This window comes from Phodopus roborovskii, unplaced genomic scaffold (assembly GCF_943737965.1).
Source record: "Phodopus roborovskii unplaced genomic scaffold, PHOROB, whole genome shotgun sequence".
Lineage (NCBI taxonomy): Eukaryota > Metazoa > Chordata > Mammalia > Rodentia > Cricetidae > Phodopus > Phodopus roborovskii.
The window spans coordinates 32824644-32847929 of record NW_026126517.1 but is presented as its reverse complement, the minus strand read 5'-3'; the positions used below and the strand labels follow the sequence as shown (position 1 = coordinate 32847929).

General features: G+C 48.6%; 1 protein-coding gene across 2 annotated transcripts in view; it reads right to left on the bottom strand.

Moving 5' to 3' along the window:
- Positions 1–22812, bottom strand: part of Pstpip1 (proline-serine-threonine phosphatase interacting protein 1) — a 38999-nt gene extending 16187 nt beyond the window's left edge. Inside the window, exon 1 of one of the 2 annotated variants that reach the window (XM_051197517.1) lies at positions 22320–22812. In XM_051197517.1, coding sequence (XP_051053474.1) covers positions 22320–22355 — 36 coding nt within the window. In that variant the 5' untranslated portion in view covers positions 22356–22812. The remainder of the gene's footprint in view (positions 1–22319) is intronic. The other variant, XM_051197518.1, reaches the window with a different exon arrangement.
- Positions 22813–23286: the final 474 nt, after the last annotated feature.

The following is a 23286-nucleotide window of genomic DNA, read 5'->3' as shown; positions in this document are numbered from 1 at the left end:
AGATTCCCCTCCAGCCCAGTGTGCTGCGGTGGCACCAGGCACAATGAGCCACGGTCACAAGTGACCCAGCTGTTCCAAGGAAGTGCCCAGCCCCTCAGGGCTGCCCGCCTGGCCTCCCATCCCTGCCCCCTCATCCCCCTCCTCCTCCACCCCACACCGCCACCTTCTCAGCGGACAGACTCTTGATTCACTTCTCAGAGTACTGCAAAGGGAAGAAGGGAGGGGACTGCAGGAAAGACTCGCAGTCAGAAGTCCACCATTTACCCATGGCGACTCACCCAGGGATACCTCAGCTTCCTCTCCTTCCCCACCACCTCACTCACCTCCTCCTGTCCACCCTTAGCCTGTCAATCAAATCCTGCCTGTGATCTTACTTTATAGCATGAAAATAGGGCCCTGCCTGGGGCTTGAGAGAGGCTCAGAAGTTAGGAGCACTTACTCCCCTTGCAGAGGTCAGGTGGCTCACAGACACCTGCAACTTCAGCTCCAGGGGATCCAGCTCCCTCTTTAGGCCTCTGTGAGCACCCATGCACATGCACACATACACATAAATAACCAGACAAATCTTTTAAGACAATGAGGCCCTTACTCGATCCACTACAACCTGCTAGGCGTTTGCCATAAGAAGGGCTTTGCCTCTGTGAATAGGGCTTTTCTGCAGTCTAGGCAGCACTCCAGGAGCTGAGCCATTCCCAGGATACAGCCATCTAGGGACACCATGGAGGACAGCCTGCTGGCTTCAGTTGTCAGCAGCCAGCCAACACGGAGGCCTAGCCTCATTTACCCTCACCAGCCCTTTGTACCATACCCTGCTCTGGCTGAGCCCCATGTCCTTCCTAGTCACTTTTAGTTTTCCTTAGAAGTCACCGATTTGCAGGCCGCAATACTGAACTGTGTATTATCAGTTCCCCACAAGCTTCAATATGCTGAGACCACAGATGAGGGGGAATCATGAAAATTATATTTGTTTAGGCCACTCATTCATAAACCTGAAGGCCTTCACTGCAAAAAAAAAAAAAAAAATCCAAAAAAAACAAAAAACCCACTGTTCAAAAAAAAGAACCTAAAAAACAAACAAACAAAAAACCCACTGTTCACCTGAGTCTTCATAGATGTTATTTGGATGACTTCTTTTACCTGAAGAAGTTAAAATCCTCCCAACTTCTTAACCAAGAAGAGTTGTAAAGTTTGTACACATGCAGGCCACAGATTACTTAGCTTCCACTCATGCTACCCATATGTTGGACCATCCTATTTCTTGGCCCCATAAATAGCCCCCAGCCCTATCTTGCAGGCAAGTGGATCTTTGCCATGGAGCTCAGTCTCTCTGTGGATTTACTCTTACAAAGGTTTCAGTGGCTGGGATGCTGGGCAGTGGGGGAAACAGCCTGGCAGGAACAAGCTCTCTGTTCCAGAACATCCATCCCAGCCTTTGCATTGCTGATAATCCCAAGGCCTAGCAAGGGACCAATGGAAATTAGGACACATACAGAAGGTAGGGACTGCCCAAGGCCACACAACAGAACTTGGAGTATCCTAGGTTGGCTCAGTCCCAAAGCCACAGCCCCACAGACATTCAGTAGAACAAAGCCACTGAGCCATTCAGTCCCCAAAAATGATTTCACTTTGAAGCATTCAAAAATTAATTTAAAAAAGATAGCTTTTGTTAAGAATTGGTGGTGCACACCTTTAATCCCAGCACTCAGGAGGCAGAGGCAGGCGGATCTCTGTGAGTTCTAAGCAAGCTCTGGTCTACAGGGTGAGTTCCAGGACAGGCTCCATAGCAATACAGAGAAACCCTGTCTTGGAAAACAAACAAACAAAAGAGCTTTTTGTGATGCTCAAATCAAAACTCTGTGCAGAAGGTATGAGGAGGAGATAGCTTTTGGGGTTAGAGAGTTAGTTCACCTGGTAAAGTACTTACTTTGCAAATATGAGGGCCTGAGTTTGAGCTCTAGCAACCACATAAAGGAAGCTGAGTATAGTGGCATGCATTTGTAACCCTGGTTTACAGGAGGCAGACAGGCAAATCCCTGGGGCTTGCTGGCCATAGCCTAGAGGAATTAGTGAGCTCCAAGTTCCAGAAAGAGACTGTCTCAACAAACAAGGTGAATGATTCCTGAGGAGGGACACCTGAAGTAGTGCTCTGGCCTATATACTCTCCCTGTCCCTGTCCCTGTCCCTCTCCCACATGGGATAGCTTTTGAGGCTGCACATGGTGACACATTGCCTGTAACCCCAGTACTTGGGAGACTGGGGTAAGAGAGAAATGAGGTCAAGTCTGACCTGGTCTGGAGTGAGATCCTGTCTCTAAAAATGAAATGAACTATAGCAAAATATTAGCAAACCAACCCCCCCCCAGAACCCAAGTCAAAACAAAAGATATCTTTGGAAAATGATTACTCAAATTATCTCCACCTTAAAACAGGGCTATGTTTTAGGATTTAATCCAGGCGCCCTGGACTTACAGGTGTGCCAGGGTGGTCAGAGCATCACTGTCTAGAGAACAAAACAGCAGAGAAGCAGCTAGAAGTCACACCCAGCCTGGTGGCCTGGGGAAAATTCATGTCAGGCCAGGGTCCTGGGTGTTGATAGACAGTCCTTTCACCTGCGAGGCCCACATGAGCAGAAGTGGGATCAGCTTTGCCATGTAGCATCTGACCACACTGAGCACCTGTGGACCAACCCAGGCCTCCAGGAGGATGGGCGGGAAGCAGCCTTGAGGGAATGGAGCAGAACTGGGCGCCTTCTCACGCAAGGGCGGTCTGCCCCCTCTGGGGGCTCCAAGGGCTCCATTTCGGGACTTCGAGCCATCAGACCCTGCCACGCATGCCCCACTGGCTTGGAGAAGAAGGGGGCTCCGGCCCCACCACTTCCTCCTTCCCCTGTTCAGACCACGTTTAGTGGCTGTGAGGGTTGGCTCCTGAGCAAGAAAGTTCCTCCTCCTTGGGCCTGCTTTCTTTGCCTAGGATGTGTGGGCAGGAGGCTTTCTGTAGGTTAGACCCACTCAGGGTGCTGGAGGTCAGTACCAGGTACCCAATCCTGCTCAAAAAAGATGGAAGGAATTCCAGACCAGATGCGGCTCACCCCACACACATGCACGCCATGGCCCTGGCTGTTCCCAAACTCCACTCCCTTCCCTGTGGAAATGACCTCACAGTTCTCACTACATAGAGTCAATCTAAGGAGTACATGAGTTAGGGTGCTCCTAAGAGGACAGCAAACACAGATCGGAGCTAATGCTGAGGCAGGCCCTGGGGCCCAGATAATGACTCCTCCCCCATTCACAGATAAGGAAAATGGGAACAAGACAGGCTACATGACCCACAGGACTCAGCCAGAACTTGAGCTCAGATGACTCAGATGAGGAGCCCTGATCCTAAGCCTTCTTAACTCTGTCATCCCTTTACCAGATCCCATTCTCAGGACCTGCCACACAATGCTAGCCTCCTATGCCTGCCCCTACTGGCTAGCCAACACCCTGTCCCCCTCCGCTAGAGATCTACCATAGCCATGTGGCCTGGCTGGGGAGAATGAATCATTCTTCCCCTCCCCCATCCCAGACCCACTTGAAGCAGGGGAGAGCCATTTTCAAAGGTTCCCATGAATATGGAGGACAGATACATTTCTAGCCTTTGGGGAAGGCCCGGATTTTGGTCTCAGTTTTCATGTGCCACAAATGAAGCTTGGAGTGGAGCTGAAGTCACCTATCTCTCACCTTCCAGACTGTGAAGGGCACACAGTCTATGCAGCCCATAGACTGTGCCGATATGAGTCTGAGCTTTGGCGTTCTGTAGACCAGTGCTTTCATCTTCTCCAGCAATTCAGGACAGGGTATGGCTTCGGCTGCTTACGGAGTGGAGTCTGGGGTGGGAGTGTCGAGCATGTCTAAGAACTGCATTGGAATTTTATTGGGGGGGGCGGACAGATGGGTCAGCTGTTAAGAGCACTGGCTGCTCCTCCATGGGACCCAGGTTCAGTTCCCAGAAACCACATGGGATCTGACTCCTCTTCCACCAGAGAATCCTTGTGTAAAGCTGGGAGAGGAGGAGCTTCAGACTGCATTATTTTGATACTAGGTTGGACCCACGTGGGTTCTCTTTGAAAATGGCTAGAAAAGTTCCGGCAGGGGCCTGAGTGTGGGGCAAAGAGATCTGTGAGTTGGAAAAAGGACAGGGTTCCCATTGTGCCTCACCTACAAGTGAAACTCTTTCTGGTTTCTCATGGGCTCTTCCCTTTTTAATACTTAAAAAAAAAAAAAATCAGCATTTATTGACGGGAGTGGAGTTAAAGCTGAGCAATTAGTCCTCTGCCTCTAACGTCAAAGCTCTGGCCAGCATGCTGCACATTCACCAGCAAGCAACAGTGTGGCTGGCTGCTCCCACCTCCCTCCCTCGGCCACTGGACGGCAGGGGCCCTGCACCCACTGTGCCTGCCATTGCTCCACCAACTAGCAACTGCTTTCCTGTTGCTTGTCTCCTGTGGTCTAAGAAACGCAACCACAAAGGCTATTGGGAAACCTGACATAGTAAATACACTGCCCTAGAGACTGTGAACTCCAGGAAGGTGGTGGGCATGCTGCTTGGCTCCTTACAGGACCTGGTACTCAGAGCCTGTGCTGGCAGTGCTCGACCATGCACTTATAAATGACCAGAGAAGCACCTAGAGACTCTTCCAGAGGATGTAGCTTTATGATTGCTGCTAGCCCTGGGGCCCCAGGAGGGGACCAGCCCACTTTCTTGTGGATTCAATGAGTCATTATTCACTACCCATAAACAGTTAGCCAGACTAGTCCCCTCTCTTTCTGCAACAGTGTTCTGAAGCTGGTATTGTGACATCCACTGTATACATAGGAAGGACAAGTCAATGGGCAGTAAGCAAGCTGTCCCATTGCCCCAAGAATTACTCTGAGATTGGGCTCATCCCCACCCTTATTAGTTAATTAAGGAAGGCAAAGGCTTAAATACTCAGGTCTGACTTGGATGGACAAACAAATGGATTGATGGACAATGGTTGGCCGAAGGCTTCAGGGAGTGTGCCAATCACTAGCCTGGAGAGCCTAGGGAAGGACATGTAGAGAGAAGTTCATAAATTCAAGGTCCATAGGAATGCTGTCCTAACTACAGCTTTGTGGGGCCATCAGGGGCAAAAGGAATATCACTAGTTGGTGTTTCCAGATGCCCAAGCCTTGATCACTGAAGCAGAGACAGGAGAGCCAGTTCCAGGTTAGTTCATGGAAGAATTTCCAGGAGAGAATAGTCTTGGAAATGCAGAGCAGGGCAAGCAGAGGCGGAGAGCACCCATTGCTGGTGATTGCCCAGAGAGGACTCAAGCCTCAGATCACCTGTTCATCTAGATGTTTTGTGACAAGGTGCCTCTGGCCCAGGAGTAGGAAGGGCCCTGTGCAAACACGTACATGTATGGAGAGCAGTGCTTTGTGGCTTTTCTGAGATGGCTCAGGCTAGGAGTTGGGGAAAGGGTCAATAAAGCAAAAGCAGACTTACTTTTTATAGGACATGGCACCCCGGTGGAGGTGGAGGAGTATTCACCGGAGTTGTCAGACAAAAGGAAAGTCTGCCCATGCCTTAAAACATCTACAAGGCCAACTGACCAAACTTCATGATGATGGAGAGTAGAATGTTACAGACCAACATCAAATCATCCTGGGTACTTTTAGTCTCTCTGAAAGCCATTCATTACCCACCCCTGTATCTGCCCTTGTGATTAGGAGAGCCTTTAAGTGTACTCCTGGCAGACCACAAGTTTCCAGTTTCCACCAATTCCAAAGCTAAGAATGCCATCAGATAGCACCTAAAACCTATGTCAACTTCCCTTCTTTGCTTGGACTCACCTACCTGTGGTCACCACCAATGTGTTTGGCAAATGCCTTGATTTATGAGACCCTTTGTTCTATAACTAATACGTGTGTGTGTGTGTGTGTGTGTGTGTGTGTGTGTGTGTGTGTGTGTGTGTCTACCCAGCGCTGTTTGAGGATAAAACACATCCACATGGACCATATCTTTTGGGGCAACTTGTCCTGGGGCCATTTTCATTCATATTTGCCTTAAGCATAAACTTTTACTTCCTCCAAGGGAGAACTGCCTGTGTCCAGCTGGGCCAACTAGAGCTTAAATTTGGAAAGAAGTTTCCAAAACCTCCCACCAAGTTGCAGTCTGGTGGCCTCCTTTGGCCTTGCAGGGCCTTTCCCTTGCATTGCTAATCTGCCAGGATCCTAGGATGTGTGGGTCCACACTGGGCTCCAAAGTACAGGGGAGCCATAGGGCTGTGGCTGATGGCAACTTTGTAGCCTTTAGGAGCCCAAAGAGAAGGCTGTGAGTTTTCAGGTCTTTCCAGGAAGCACCTGAGGAGACCACCGTGAGTGTGTAAGTGGGGCCTTCTGCACACTAACTGGTCACACTGAACACAGGGTGTGGCAGTGGTCCTGAGGCTGTGGGAAGATGATAGAAGTTACACTCTGTTGGGTGAGCACACCTGATTTTGAATAAGGTCTAGCTGGTTGGCAAACTTTATGCTCTTAAATGGGCCTCAGTGGCCAGGCATGGTGGCACACACCTTTAATGTCAACATTTAAGAGGCAGATACAGACAGATCTCTTGTGGTCAAGGTCAACCTGGTTTACCTAGCAAGTTCCAGGACAGCCAGAACATAGTGAGACCCCATCTCAAAAAAACAAAAACAAATGGGTCTCTGTTGTGAGGAAGGGAAGGTACCCTACCATGGTCCTTAAGAGACCCTGTTCTATGAGGTCCTGCTGTCTCCCACCTACTCTGCCTTGTCTAAAGGCTCTACTCAACCTCTATTTCTGTCTCCTGATTTATGAAACCAAAATGTTAGAAATGGGGAAGAGTGTGGGAGCCAGGGAGAGAACATCTTGCAGGCAGAGCCCAAGATGGAAATGAATCCCTTGGGTGGTGAAGTTTGTAGTTCTTTATGTCCACTTTCAAGTTAGCAACCTACAGAGCCAGGAAGGAGGGGGAGAATGGAGGGTGGGACAGACAGACAAGAGTCTGAAGAAGAGGTATGCAGCTGGCCAGGGCAGAATCATGTCAGGCAAAATGAGGGACCAAAGCATCCCAAGGAACATAAAGAGGCAGATTCCAAATTCAGGAGGAGGAAGGCATAATATGGGGGATCTGGTGGGGTGCAGACCAGCACGAGCTGGGTGCTCTTGCTACAGGATCCCTCCTTCCTCATAGAATCTACAAGGTGACTGCTATGCTGTGGCTATTCCCATTATAGTAGATCTGAGGGTCAACAAGCCTAATGACATACCATTCATGGAGCTCCTGCCATGTTGATACAGCAGTCAGTCCAGGACTCACCAGGGTCTGGCAGAGAATACGGTAGGAGGCAAATGCCTTGGGTGAGTATAAGTGACTAAAGGAAGAGGTGGGAGCTGGGGTGGTGAATGTGCAGGACAGAATGAAGCCTCTCTTGACCCTGAGACCAGGAGGAGATGCAGGAAACCTGAAGGGTCCTAGGCTGTCTCCAAAGGACAGACACAGCTCACAGCATGCCCTTAGCTGGTCCACACAGGCACCAAAGGCTCAGGCATTGTCCCTGCAAATGCCATCCCTGGCGATCATAGACCCTTCCCTTTACCGCCAGGGGATGTCTCAGGAGTGCACTGTTCTGGGGGAGTTCCTGCAATGGACACAGCAGAGCTGAGCACTGGGCCTTGGTCCTGATCTGTCCCACTCACTTAGACAGAACCTTGGGCTAGTCACTTAATCCTAGTGCTGAAACCACTGCCTGGGTAAAGAAGGGCAACCATCATCATACCTTCCAGGGGCTCTGAGAACTCAGTGGAATGACTCATGAAGGAACATGGACACTCAGTGACTTCTGGAAAATGGTGCCTATTGTGGTTAGCACATACTGACAAAAAGACAACAAAAAAGGAAACTGAAAAAGAGAACTATGGTTGGAGCCTCACTGAAACATTTCTCTGGGTCTCAATATTTCCATCTGGAAACTGGGGTGAACTTGTATACCTCGGGCTCTGCAAGGCTGGTGTGGGATATCCTGCTCTGTGGCTGTGAATTACAAGTGAGTTTTCTCCAAGGACAGAAATAAGCTACTGGACCCATAGGGGAGACCATGCCTGTCCTACACCCTCTGGAGAAAAGCCTTTCAGGCTCTCCAATGGTCTGAGTAGGGTCTGAACTCCAAGTAGATCCCTGCTCTGGCTGAGCCATTCCTAAGGCTCAGAGCTAGCCAGGCTCTGCACCACCCATGAATGTGTGTGAGACTCCTTCCCTCGTTAAGGTTTGCATGTCTCCAGTCTCAGTCTGCAGGAAGTTGATTTATATCCATATCCAGAGATGCAGGAAGTTGAAGGGCTCCCAGGGCCACCCATGAACACGGATGTGAAGCAGGGCAGTTATTGGGTTCTAAGGTCAGAGTGAGGAAGAAGACAGCCCTCTCTAAGAAAAGGACTCCTTCTGAGAACTAGGACTTTGCTTTGCCCTGACAAACAGTGAGCATTTGCATAGAGCCACATCTTGGGAAAAGTTGTCTCTAACCAGCAAGAGTTTCCTTCCTCTTGGTTCCTAGGAAGCTGGGCAGGCCTAGGGTTCCTGTGCATTAGTTGTTGAACAGAACCTTCTGATGCTAGGGAGATAGCTCAGTAAAGTGCACTCGTAATCTAAGCACTGGAGAACTGGAGATGGGTGAATCCCAATCTGCTAGCCAGCCAGTTTAGTCTAATTAGTGAGCTATAAGATCCCTACCTGAAAAAACAAACAAGCAAAAACAAGGTAAACAGTTCCTGAGGAACTCCTTTGGAACTCCTGAGACACACACACACACACACACACACACACACACACACACACACAATTTCATCTCAGTCTCTGTGTAGGAATTCCTTCCTCCAGAGCTGGGAATTCTCTGAAGGCTGGGATGAATGTCCCACAGGCTGGTGGAGGAAGATCTGCCTCACACTCAGCTCCTGACTTGAGTCACACTCAGTTCTTTGTCTCCCTCATCAGTTTCCACTTGTTTCTGCATCAAAGTGAGAGCCATCACAGGTGCTCCTGACACAATCCTCCCTTTGTGCCACACTGGACCATGCAGATGCCCCATCCCCCATCCCTGTTGGTTCAGCTCCAGGAACAAGGTCTACACTTTGGGAGGATCCCCCTGCTCACCTCACCCATGCTCACCATTCCTGGCCTTGCTTGCTTGAACTACCCTCAACTGCCCTTCCTATTCTCTGTGGTCTGAAGATGCTGTACCTGTAGAATAGGCCCTGAGCTGGTCCAAGGACAGGTCTTGAGAAGATACCAAGAAAGGAACACCATTTGCTTCCAAGGATGTGGTCCTTGAAGCAAAGTTGAAATTTTCACAGTCCCCTCATATTCAGGCAGACAGGTCACATAGCATCAATTCCCAGTAGGGTCTACCATGGCCTATGGAGCAGGGCAGTGACCTGGGATGTCAAGCTTCCCCCAGACTCCCCATGAAGAGTGTTGAGAGTATATGGACCATAAAGGAGATCTTGAAATCAAGAGCCCGCCAAAGAGACAGGGACAGGTCACCACCAAGAAGAGCCAACCACTATGGGGGTCTTTCTAGTCCACTCAGAGTGGGATTGCAACAGGACTTGCTGAGTAGGTAGCCAGGCCAGACATGGCAACCAAAGGAAGGCCTAGACCTCAGTCTCCTTATATTGAATGAGAACAAAGCACCCTACCAAATATCCCAACCAGATAAAACCATCTTGAAAAAGAACAAAGTTTGAAGATTCACATTTCTTGACTCCAAACTCTACTAGAGAGCTACAATAATTAAAACTATGGTACTGGCCCAAAGGCAGACTCATAGAACAATGGAATTAAATAAAGAGCTCAGAAATAGTGGCTGGAAGGATTGTTCAGTGGTTAAGAGCACTGGTTCCTCTTTTAGAAGACCCACATGGTAGCTCACAACCATCTGTAACTCAAGTTGTAGGGGAGCCAATGGCATCTTCCTGCAAAGGCAGGAAGTAGGCACACAAGTGATGCACAGACATACATGTAGGCAGGACACCACCCATACACATTAAAAATTTAATGGTTCACATCTAGATCAATTGAATTTTAAAGGTGTGTGTGTGTGTATATCTGACAGTGAATGCAATGATGTATTAGTAGAAGATAGACTTGACAATCACATACCCAGTAAAGGAGCAGCATCTAGAATACATGAAGAATGCAACAAGAAGATGAAGACACAATTCAAAACTGGGCAGAGGTCTTGAGCAGACATTTCTCTGAAGATGTACCAGTGACCAACAAGCACAGAAAAAGATGTTCTACATCATTATACATCAGGGAAATGCAAATCAAACCACAATAAGACACCACTTCATGCCTACGAAGATTGCCATGATTCAAAAAGAAAGAAAAGGAAATCAGCGCCTCAGCAAAGAGGTGGAACGATCTGCACTTTCCCCATAGCTCAGGGAATATAAAGTGGGTCAGCCCGCATGAAAATCAGTTTCTTAGAATGTTTATGAAGTGGCTGGGGATCCAGGTCATGGGTAAAGCACTTGCCTAACACACGCAAGGCCCTGAGTTTGATCTCAATATCAGGAAAGAAAAATTAAGCATGTCATTACCATGAGGTCCAGAAACCCCAATTTTAGATCCACACTGAATGAAAAGCAGCATTAATCATGACAGCCAAAAGGAAGACACAGCCAAGTGTTCATGGATAGATGCATACACAGACCAGGCACATGCTTGCTGTGTCCAGATTACAAACAAAGTGTGCTGTCTTTTCTGTCAAATGGTCAAATAAAACAAAATGCCATTAAAAAGATTTTCAAAAAGAAGTCACTTGGCAGAATTTCAAATCCCTCCAGGACCAGCACTTCTTGAAGTCAAATTACTTTTTTTTTTTTTTTTTTTTTTTTTTTTTTTTTTGCCAAAAATTGCATTTTGCTTACAGCTGCATTGTTTTAAATCAGCCAATCCTATAAGAATGTGAGTTCAAGCTTGGACCACTCAGAGTGAGGCACAGGACCCCTTTGCATTAGGAGTAAACACCCAACAGGACCCACTGTGGCCATGCTTGCCTGATCAACTGGGCACAGCCCTTCTGCAGAATTAAAACTTTTTGCTTTACCAAAATACTTTGGGTTGTGTGGTGATTTTCCTAACACCCCAGACACATTTCTTTCACTATGATGGAATGTGATTGTGCTATACAAGAGAATACTCCTGACAGACACTGCCGTGTGAATGAGCCTCAAAGACATTATGCCAAAGTCTATTAAACCAGACAGGAGAATAAATATGATGGGTCTCTGCTTATATAAATACAGGTGCCTAGACCAGTCAAATTCAAGGAGGCAGACAGCGGAGCTGGGTGTGGTGCACACAGCTACAATTGCATCACTCTAGAGGTAGAGGCAGAGGTACAGCAGAGTTCAAAGGCTGCCTGGGCTGTACAGAAAGACCCTGTCTCAAACCAAACAGACACGACTGAAATGAACAGAGCAAGAGGTGATGATAGAGATATGTGAGACAGTACTTGCTTTGTGCATGCAAGGCTGAGGCTTAACCCCTGGGGCCCTCACCTCCACCCCAACACACACACACACACACACACACACACACAGCCAGAGAGACAGAGAGAGAGAGAGAGAGAGAGAGAGAGAGAGAGAGAGAGAGAGAGAGAGAGAGAGAGAATAGATGTGAAATGGGATGAGGAGAGAATGTATGGGTTTAGAAGATAAATATCCTTCAAAGGCCTACATGCCAAAGGCTGGGCCAGCCTGTGGCACCGCCAGAGAGTGTCAGAGCCCTTAGAAGGTGAGTCCTAATGGAAGGAAGTATGTCACCAGGGGCCAGCTTTCCTCTCCTTCTTCCCTCCCACTTCTTCCCTGTCTCCACCCCACCCCTCTCTTCCCCACCTTCCTTCCTGGTTCCCATGATGTTCTGCCCCACTACCGACTAATGCAATGGGACTAAGTAACTGTTGGAAACCATGAGCCCACAGAAACCTTCCCTCTTTATAAGCCAACTCCCCAGGTACCATGTCACAGCCTGGAAAGCAAACAGAGCAGGGTGGGAGGGAATTATATCATTTAAGGGGAGCAGTTTCTGTTCAGATGATAAACATGCTTCATACCATGGACTGACACACTTAACACTGATAAAATCAATTCTATGCTACATGTATTTGTCACAGAAACTCAACACACATACACCAACCCTTCAAACTCGCCTGCTTCTCAGGTGAGTCAAGGAAGCCATGCAAGTGGTAAAGGCAACAGGACTCATCACCACAGATAACATGTTCCAGTGGCATTTTGGCTTGGCCACACATTTAAGGATGGCTCCACCCCCAGAAAATATGACCTACTCTGTCTGGAGTAGGCACAGGTTTTTGAGAGCTCTGGTCCTGCTCTAACTCTGCCCTTATCCCCTCTGTCTGCCCCAGCCCTTCCTTGTGGCCACACAGAGTCCCCTCTCCTCTACCCTTGTGGCTCCTTTCCCTTGCCTCTCCTTGCAGCCGAGAAGCCTGAGTCCCTCTTGACACCCCATCCTCATGCTGGTGGAAAATCTCTGGGGCTACTTCCCATCACCTAATGGTGGCTGCCCTGCCTGTCTGCTCTATCACCCATTGCTCAGGGCACAAGGCCACCCCTTCCAGAATTCCAAAGGGTTCTCTAACCCTAGTAGCAGCCAAGCCCCACCTGGTCCAAGTTCCTACTCCCACACCCCATCTTACCAGCCTGTTTCCTCCTTGAGAAGCTAGATTAGGAACATCAGACTTTCACAACACTGTATGCTCATTCCAAAAAGCTGAAAATGAGGATCTCTGGAAGTTTTCATAGTGAGGAAAAGATAGCATTCAAAGATAGCGTGTGTTTAAGGAAGCAGAAATGATTATACATGTTATCAAACCATTTCATGATGCCCCATTAATGAGCAGTTCTTGTGTGTAGGGGGGTTGTATGTGTATATCCACACTGTGTGCGTATTTTCCTGTACATGAAGGCCTGTGGTCAACTTTAGGGTTCTCTCAAGCTGTTTTTCATCTTTGTTGTTGTTGTTGTTCGGGTCTCTCACTGAACCTGGAGCTTATCAATTCACCTGGACTGGCTGGCCAGTAAGTTTCAGAGATCCACCTGCCTGCACTCTCCTGGTGCGGGGGTCATGTGTGCATGCTGTCTGGCTTTTACACAGGTGCTAAGGATCTGAACACAGGTTCTGATGCTTGAGCAACAGGTACCTGTCCAATGGAACCATCTCCCCAACTCAATTGTTACATATCAGTTAATGTATTTTGTTTTGATTTGTTGTTGTTGTGTTCTTTTTTTCAAGATAGTTTCTCTGTGTAACAGCTCTGGCTCTGCTGGCTTTGTTGACCAGGCTGGCCTCAAACTCACAGAGATCTGTCTGCTTCTGCCTCTCAAGTGTTGGGATTAAGGCATTAAACCATGCCCAGGTGGTTTTTTTTTTTTTTTTTTTTTTTTGAGACAGAATCATGCCATCTTGTCCAGGCTAGTCTTGAATTAATGATTCTCCTATCTCAGTCTCCCCAGTGCTTGGATTACAGTTATGCATGCACTTGCTGGCGCAGGCCCAACTGAAAAAAAATTATTTAAAAAAAAAAAAGAGCATAACAATCTCATGGAACCATTAGTGTAATTGAGTGAGAGGACATGGGTCAGCTTGTGATTTAAAACTAAAGAGACAACTCTCTGGCAGTGGTATGTAATGTTGAACATGGTTAAAGAGGTGTTTTAGAAAAGATCTATATTCAAGAGGCATGCATCCAGTTATACATCTTCCTGGCCCAGCTCACTATGGTGAGCCATCAACGGTCTCCTACCACTCACTGCTTGGAGCCTCCTCTTCCTCCAAGGCAGTTTGTAGGTGATAGTGACTCAGCTCCAAAACAGACTAGCAGAGTGGAACTCAGAAAGGGAAATGACTGTCTCCAAGGCCACCCAACAAGTGAGGGTGATATCAGGCAAGGCATCAAGAATCTATCAGGAAGAGCAGAGCCTGTGAGGGAGTGGCCTTCACAGAGTAGCCCTGGTGTAGGTAGCTCAAAGTTAGGGCACTTTCACCTTCTCCACTAAGTTCCTTCCCTGGAGCACTTTGCGGTCCCAGCCGGCTTGGGTGAGGTAGGATAGGAGGGCAGTCCAGCTGTAGCCTGCAGCCACAAACCATTTGGCAGCAGAAGAAGCAGGCGCCACAAAAAAGGGGCAGAGAAGGCAGAAGGAAGTGTTTCTGCCACCCCTTAGGGATGGAAGCCTTTCACAATCCAGCTGGGGCTTCCCTTCCTACCAGCTGCTTTGCACAATATTCTCTGTGCCCTCTCCTCTTCACATACCACCCACGGCTGGTCAGCCCCTCCTAGCTCCCAAATTTTCCCTACCCTCTAACATCCAAACAAGCACTGTGCTGGCCCCACCAAGGCTCCCAGGAGCTGCTCTAGCTCTATGCAGATGCCAGAAGAGGCAGAGAAATGGTTAAGTTTCTGGAGCCAAAAGTACTAACCAGATCATCAAGAATTGCCTTCACATTTTCTACAGAGAGTAGACCCTGCAGCCAGTGCACCCTGGAATGCACAGGCATTGCAAAAACAGAGTCAAACTGAGCGGTGGTGGCACACACCTTTAGCTCAGCATTTGGGAAGAGGAGGCAGGTGGATCTCTGTAAGTTGGAGGCCAGATTGGTCTACAAAGCAAGTTCCAGGACAGCCAGAGCTAAACAGAGAAATCCTGTCTCAAATAACAAACAAACAAAAAAACAACAAAACCACAAACAAAAGTCCCCAAACCAACCAAACAAAATAACAACAAAGAGCAGAGCCAGCATAGCCACAAAGCTCTGTCTCCTAACCCTTCGGACAGCCTGGATACTAGAACGAGCACAGCTGTGCCAAGCTCTTGGGTCTCTTGCTGCCCTCATGCACAGCCTTTGCAAGAGGTAATGTTAGACCACAAACTTGGCCTTAAATACCTTCTGGACCTGAAAGCAGGAATTACTTAGTTTCATTTTAAAATGTCCTTTGTGCGTGTGTAACATATGTAATCTATATTTACTTGCAAAAAGTTAATACATCCCCGTACTTCATTGGAGTGAGAAAAAGCATAGAAAATCAACCTCTACCAAATCCACAGAAACCAGTATTAACACGGTGGGAGCCAGCAGGCCATCCCACTCAGATAATAACTGAACCAAGACCAACCAGCTTAGAATGGAAGAGCAGAGGGCGCTGGGCTGCCTGTGCCCAGCTCTCACTGATTATCTCCTTGCAGGCCATGGCGGGAGGGGGAAAATACATGGGGAGCAGCCATCTTGGTGCTGTTGAAATGGCACAAAGAGGTGCTACTGTGCTCCTCTGGGGATGACTTCAGCAGCCAAGACTAAGAAAAATCTTCATGGAACAAGAAACAAATGGCCTCTCTTTCATCTTGATTTATTTAACTCATTGAGTGTTAAATTGGCATGGTCCAAAACTCAGTAGTAGATACATTTATATTCCAAAAATGCTCACAGCCACTTCGCCTTGTCCCTCATCAGTTTCTTTTATGCTCCCAGCAGCTAACCACATCCATTCGTCACCTGTGTAGCCCTCCAGAGAGCCTTGCTGTAAACACAAGCTTATGCCCAGCTTTTCACAACAGGTTGCCTATGAGGCCCTCAGCATCCTGCACTTCATACACACACATATATGTCACATGGTTTTATATATGCAGTTGTGTATGTGTGCATGTGTATGTATCACATCTTACAAGCCTGTTCAGAGTGTTCACCTCATTTTTCCCTATAGCCACTGCAAGCAGGTGTGGCAGCCAAGGCTAACACACCCAGAGCCTCCTGCATTCTAGACATGTTCCTGTGGCTTCCCAGCCCCGGGCTCTCATGGAGCCACTGGCTCATTGGTCCTAAGTTAATGAAGTCCTGCCCTGCTCCACGTCTTCCTCAAAGCTTTGTTGGCTCTGGTTTGTCCCCCACAGGCCCACACCCTTCCAAGTCGATCGGATCCCCCTGCCACTGTAAAAAAAAAAAAAAAAAAAAAAAAAAAAAAAGGCTCCTTAGCTTATGAGGCCCAAGAGTAGCTGCTGACTCCAAAGCAAGGGGTAACCCACTCATTATTTTATTTGAAATATATTTATTTATTTCACATCATGGGCTGCAGTTTCCCTGCCCTCCTCCCTTCCCAGTCCCTCCATCCACTCCTCTTTGTTCCCACTCCTAATCTACTCCCCTCCATTTCTTGTTCAGGAAAGGGCAGGTCTCCCATGGGAATCAACACAACATGGCTTATCAAGTTGCAGTAAGACTATACACCTCTCCATGTATTAAGTCTGGACGAGACAACCCAGTATGAGGAGTAGGGTCCCACACTTTACAGCAGAGGTTTCTCTCAGACATTTATCCCCAGGAAATCGCCCCGAAGTGAAAAATCTTTATATTCAAAGAGTAATCCCTCATATCAGTGGTCAGAACAACAACTTGCAGCAACCATAAGAGTTCAACACTAGCAAATTGGATAAGTAAATTATAGCATGTCTACCAAATCCAAAAGCTGAAGAACTGTGTTGCCATTCATCATGGTAATACTGAATATGAAGAAGGCTCAGCTGTGTCCACAGGTTCATGCTAAAAAGTTGAGGCTCACATCACAGTGTGGATATTCCTAACACAACTGAACCATACAATTTAAAAATGGCTAAAATGGTGGTGCATGCCTTTAATCCCGGCACTGGGGAGGCAGAGGCAGGCTAATCTCTGAGTTTGAGGCTAGCCTGGTCTACAGAGCAACTTCTAGGATAGCCAGGACTACAGAACTGGGGGAAGGAGAGTTAATTTGACAAACACATGGGCTCAGATGAGCTTTTTCCCCTGCCCTGCCAGTCAAATCCCTAGAGGGAAATGCAGCCTTTTGCTATCACAGCCACCACCTTCCAGCCAGCTGCTGGGAGTTTGTTAACAACCATCAGGCCCAGGTAGTTCAGCCTGGTCCTACCATTCCCTGCAGTTCCTGGGCTGTGTGTAACAGCATTCAGCCTTCCACTGGCTCCAATGTGCTCAGATTAGTCATAGTAATCTCAACCTTGGCTTCATGTCCTCTTATTTTTGAAGTTTGTAGTTTTTGTACTTACTATGTAGTCCAGGCTAGACTCAGACTTTGTAGCCCACAGTAGTCAAACTCACAATCCTCCTGCCTCCAGTTCCCAAGTACACACATCATTGTAAGAGCATGCCAGCCTCCTAATGAGCAGATTGTGATATACTTCATTCATATTTGGACAACTATGGGCACAGTAGATTGGGAAATAATGCTTTTCAGTTCCCTTTATCGTGAATATCAGAACAATTTCCTGTTAAGCAACAACATTTTGAGTTTTTGTTTCAGAGGTTTTATACCAACATCCAAGGACAAATTCTTCAGCTGACTACATCTGAGAACAGAGTCTCCAATTGATATATTTCATGTGTATTTTACCACGATTTAAAATAAAAATTGAAATAGCAGAAACATAAAAAGAGAATACAAAATTATGCACATAGTATGCCTGTGCCTATGTAAAGTAATCATATATAGCAAAATAGTACTAGTTGTGTGGTATGGTGTAAAGGTACTCTTCCCTTTTTTTTTTTTTTTTTTTTTTTTTTTTTTTTTTCAATTCCTGATTTCCTTTTTGGTTCCGATATTGATTGATCTTTTATTTTGTTTTGTTTTTTAAAGAGGGCATATTCATCTCTTTAACAGTCCGGGACAGGCTGTCAACAGCATGGCAAGTGGCAAGCTATCTTGGCACCACAGTAGACAGGTTAGAGAGGACAGATGTCTTTAGACATGCTGATGTGGAGCCTCTAGGTTTTTTTCTCAGCCTAAATGGGGAAACTCAGAGTCTTGGGACTGGGAAGGGGAAGAGGCTCCAGAAAACAGGGAAGGGACAGGCCCAGCCTTGATATGACTGTGTACTAAAGGGAAAAGCTCAGACATGCCCCCTAGCTAGCCTGCAGCTTCCTTTGTAGCCAGGCTGTCCTTAAACTTGCTCTCCTCCTACCTCCGCCTCCCAAATGCTGCATTACAGGTATGTGCCATCATGCTCAACCTATCATATGTTTTCTAGAATGTTTCTGTCTCTATTGCTACCAGATGAGAACGCCTCTCCAGGCTCAGGTCCACAAACATTAATCTACCACCAACTATGAATCAGGCCCCAGACAGACCTCTACTAATGACTGTATCTACAGGACTCCATGGACACACTTGTTACTAAAATTCCTTCCCTAGATAGAGGCATAAACAGCATCTATCCCCCTCCTCCCATGGTCCCAGTGACGGCGTTACTCCACTGATGTCCACAGTGGGGAACGATTGAGTTTACTTACAGAGCAATGGGTGAGAGTTTACAGGCAGGAACATGGATGACAGGTAAAGCAGCCCATAGAAGATTTGCACCCAGCAGGGATGACGACTTCCCTACAGCCTCACAGAGAGAACTCCTCCCCTCGCCCTTCCCTGTGTATATGCTCTAGCCCTTTCCCCAGAACCAGAGGCAAGCCCGCGTGCAATTAGGACAAAACTGCAGACAACTGGGTAGGAGGGGCAGCTGGAAATTTAGGTGAAGGTGTCATGATTCTCCCGGCCCTATCTTCCAAGAGAACCAATAGCAACAAGCCCAGCAGAGATGATCTTTGGCAAACAGCCCCAGCTGAACTTGTAAGGATTGCTGCAGTTTGACTGGGAGGATAGTTCTCTACACCACTTGTTCAAATTGTGGGTAAATAGACTTTGTGGGGCTTGTTAAAATCTTCAGGGTGGGGCAGGGGTCAAGTGCTTTGCATGTAGGAGTTTGAAACCCAGAACCCACATAAAATCAGGTGCAGCTCGTGTCTGTAATCCCAGCGTGCGTAAGGTAAAATGGAATGAGAGACAGGAGAATTCCTGGAAGTTCAAGGGCCTGATGGGTAGCCAGGTGCACATAGCAACAAACAAGGAGACCCTGTCCTCAACAGGTGAGGGAGGACACAAATGCCAGAGACCATCATCTGATACACACACACACCATGGCACACATGCATCCATACTTATATATGCAAATGCTTACACACACACACACACAGAGAGAGAGAGAGAGGGAGGGAGGGAGGGAGGGAGGGAGAGCTTTGGGGCATCTTCTATGAGTAAAGTGTATGAGTTCTGGTGATAGCTCTTAGGAACATCTTTAATTCCTAGGAAACATTACCAACAGATGTTAGAAATACAGCTGGTCAACACCACCTCCCTCATCTGCAGTGTGGTGGTGGGAATGAGGGAAAGATGACCTCCCTCTTGCCTCTACCACCTCCAGCTGGCGAAGGAACTGACCCTTCTACTAGATGGACACTCGGGAAAGTAGGCCCTACACTTCATCTAGGTAGCACAGTGGACCTGACCCTGTTGAGGAAGGTATAGGTGAACCAACTCCAAGAATGTGAGTGGGAACCCTAACCCCACCCTTCATCTGCCATAAGGTGGATGGATGAGGGAAGAGATGCCCCCATCGATGCCTGAGGCAGGTGGGAAAGCTGGTCGTGAGGTCAGGAGAGCAGGAAAGCTGGCCTCGCCCCTCATCAGCTGCAGCACTCAGCAGAGGGCTCCCTGCACCTGGCCTGGGCAGCACAGTAGAGCTGGCCCAGAAGGTGTGGGTGTGGGTGTGGGACAGCTGACCCTGAGGATGTAAAGTGGAAAACAGTGACCCCACCCCTTGCTCATCTCTGCAAGATATGACATAGCCAGGGAAATGCTGGAGAGCTCCCCCTGGTGGAGAAGACTGGGGAGAGCTGGTGGGCTGACCAACCCTGCAACTACCCAGTTCCAGGGTTATGTGCTGGCCCACCCCTACATCTACACCATCTGTGATCTCCTGGAGCATGGTGTGTGTGGGGGGGTCCATCCATCAGACTCAGGGCAACAAGTGGGTGTCCATGAAAAGTCCCAGTGAGGGTCCACATCAAAGGTATGGCAGAGACCAGGGGCATTGAACCAGACCAATGATTCTTTGGGATGAATGCCTGCATCTGAAAATGTGTGGATGAAGGGGTTCACTTTGTGACTCACTGTGTCACACTGCAGCTTCCACGACAAGATTCTCCCCTCCCCCCCACCTTCTTCTCTTAATTTTTAATTTGTTTTATGTGGGACAGGGAGATGAGCAAGATTGAGAGAGACATGATGTGGAGACATGGTATAAAAGACACAAATAATAAATAAAAAGAAAGTTAAAAAAATATGGCTGGTTCCCACCTGTGGTCAGGATAGACAAAGTTGCCAGATAAATGATGTGTTCTGAGATTACATATGTTCCATCCAGCTCAGAGGTTTCCTTCCACTACTTTAAAACTAGATGTTGGGGCTAGAAAGATAGCTCAACAGCTAAGAGCATTAGCAGCTCTTCCAGAGGACCTGAGTTTAATTCCCACTAACCATCTTAAACTATAGTTCCAGGGGGTCTGACGCCCTCTTCTGGCCTCCACGAGCACTGCATGCACATGGTGCACAGACATGCAAGCAGGCAAAATACCCATATGCATAAAATAAAAATGAAATTTCATCTTAAAAAATGTCTTTTTCTTTCCTTTCTTTATCCCTCACTACACACTCTGCCTTGGTCTCTCCATCTTATTTGAGACATGCTCTTACTATGCAGATTAGGCTTGCTTTGAACTTGTTTTGACCCTCTTGTCTCTGTCTCCCTGAGCTGAGAGTTCAGACATATGCCACTGCTCCAGACCTAAGGCTATTTTCAAGGAGTGTGCTGCCAGGCTGCAGGGTTCAAGGGCAGTGGGAAAGGCTCCCACTGTCCACTTTCTTCCTTGTCCCAGCTCTGCCTTCCCTGGAAGGCTTCTCCTGACCCAGGCCCAGGAAGTCAGCCATGGAGATGAGAAGGTACCCGAAGTCCCCGAGGTGTGGCAAGAACAGGGTGTGGGTGTGGCACCACCCAGGAAACAGCCCTGGCTGAGCTGGGTGCTGCCACTACCACTGAGCCACACCCTGATGCCATATATATACTATCCATGTGTCTGGACCCTGCCCTGGGGTTGCTCTCCTCAGCTTTGATCCAGGGTTGGGATAGCAGGGGTGAAATGGTGAGGGTCCCTGCTCTTCCCTGGCTGCAGAGCTCCCAGTTAGAGCAGTAATTGGATCCGAGCTGTTAGCTCAAGCACTGAATATCCTGGTGAATGAGATGGCCAAGGTAGCTGCCTTCATCCGTGGCTCTGAACTGGTCCTCCACTCTCTTTGTGAAGACACAGGAACTGAAGCCCAGATGGGCACCAGGTACCCTCTCCTCTGCGCAGTCAGTTTCAAGGGAGGAAGGCCACTCACACTCTAGCGTGGGCCCCAAGCAAAGCTGGCCAGAAAGGAAGGAAGCGGCAGCTTATTAACTCCCATCCTCCTGGCTGCGTGCAGACCCAGGAAAGGGCCTCGGCTGAGGCTTCGTGGAAACACACGAGTGAGAAACCCAGAGAGTCCCCTGTGGGGTTGGCTGTGTCACCCTCAGGAGAAACCCAACCCTAGCTCTAACCAAAAGGCCTCAACTTCTCTCCAAGAAACGTGGAGGATGGGGGGGGGAGGGGGTAGAGAAAAAGCTGAAGGTGGAAAAACAGGAGGAGTGGGCAAGCTCCGCGGCCTGGGCCCAGCCCCTTTACTGCCACCACTGGCCGGGTTTTCTTATTTCATGGCTGAAAAGATTTGATTTACACCTGTGCTGAGTCTGAAAAGGCTAGCAGGGAGCTGCCTAGCACAGCAGCCACCTTCACGTGTGCAGGGGATCGGAGGTGGGAAAAGGAGAAATGTCTCAGGGCTTTACTGTATGGGGTCACCTTCAGTTGTCGAATGTTTATTTGTCCATCATATAGATGTGGAAACTGAGGTCCAGAGAGAAAATGTGACCTACAGAGCCCATACAAAGCCAGGAACCAAACTGAACAAAACGGTGGCCTAGTGCCCGGACTGCTGACGGCTCCCTGTGCCCCTCCCCCCATCATCGTGTCCTCCTCAAATCCTCCATTAAGCTCTGCTGTTGGGGCTGCATGTCCCAGAGGAGAACCAGCCTGCAAGCACAGAGGCTGTTGGGATGATGTCTGTAGAGAAATCATTATCTCAGCCAGGGCCCCTCTTTTGCCTTCCAAGTCAAGTCTGTGGTTCAGGCCATCTCTATGATAATTAAGACCAAACTCAAGGCACATTTTTTTGTGATACAGGCTGCACCCTCTATGTCACCTTCCTATTCTGCCTGACTGGACCTGTTCCACAAGCTCACCGTCCCCGACGACGACTCTACTCACCCAGAAGGCATCTTGGAACTGCAGCTGAGCCATCATCCTCAGAAGTCTGTCGTGTCAAACGCTAGCACTCCTGCCTCAAGCAGGGCTTGAATGTGGGCCAGGAGCCAGGAGCCAGGAGCCAGGAGCCAGGAGCCAGGAGCCAGGAGCCAGGAGCCTGTCCCAGTCCTAGCACGACTGGCCCAGGCGCTCCCTCCCGTTTCCAGCCGGCGCCGTCTGCAAGCTCAGAAGGCAGCCACAAGCCAGAGACAACTGCTGGAGGGAGGGAAAAAGGCTCAACCTGTTTTGTTTGGGGCTAGAATCAGCAGCGAAATGAGGAAGGAGCCCTGCCCAGCGATGGGAGGGTGGCTCACAATGTCCAGTTCAGGCCCTGGCCAGCCCGGGTGATGGAGGACACAGACTGAGGCCCAGGGCAGGCAGCCCAGGTGGCAGGCAGAGTGGGAAACAGGCAGGATATGCACAGGCCAGGAAGGGAGGTAGGCAGCCTGAGGCCTGCACAGGAAGATTTGTGCAACCTCCCCCAGGGCTGGTGAGAGGCTCTAACCCACAGGAAGCAGAGCTGCTGCGTCCTCCTGTATAGCCCCGCCTGCCACCTGCCACCCTGCTGCCTGCTGCCTGCCCAGGTCCTGGCCCAGTTTAGCCTTAGAACCATCAAGTTAGGAATCCTGAGGCTGTTGCCCATCTGCTCAAGCCACAGGAGCATAGATTCTTGAGGTCCCACCCAGGTCTAGGCGACCCCCAATTCATTCCAACCTTAGCTGTTCATGCCTTAGACTAGACCCCACCTTTAAGTGGCTCACAGTATAGGGCACAGTCACCTGTGGTCCAGAGGCTATGAAAACACAACCCTGCAATGAGCAGGTAACCAGCTAAGGGAGCTCAGCCTGATGTGGCATGGGTCGTGGTACTTGTGCAAATCTTCACCCATTCTGTCTTTAGTCCATGGCTGTGGGAGACAGAGAGAGGCGGG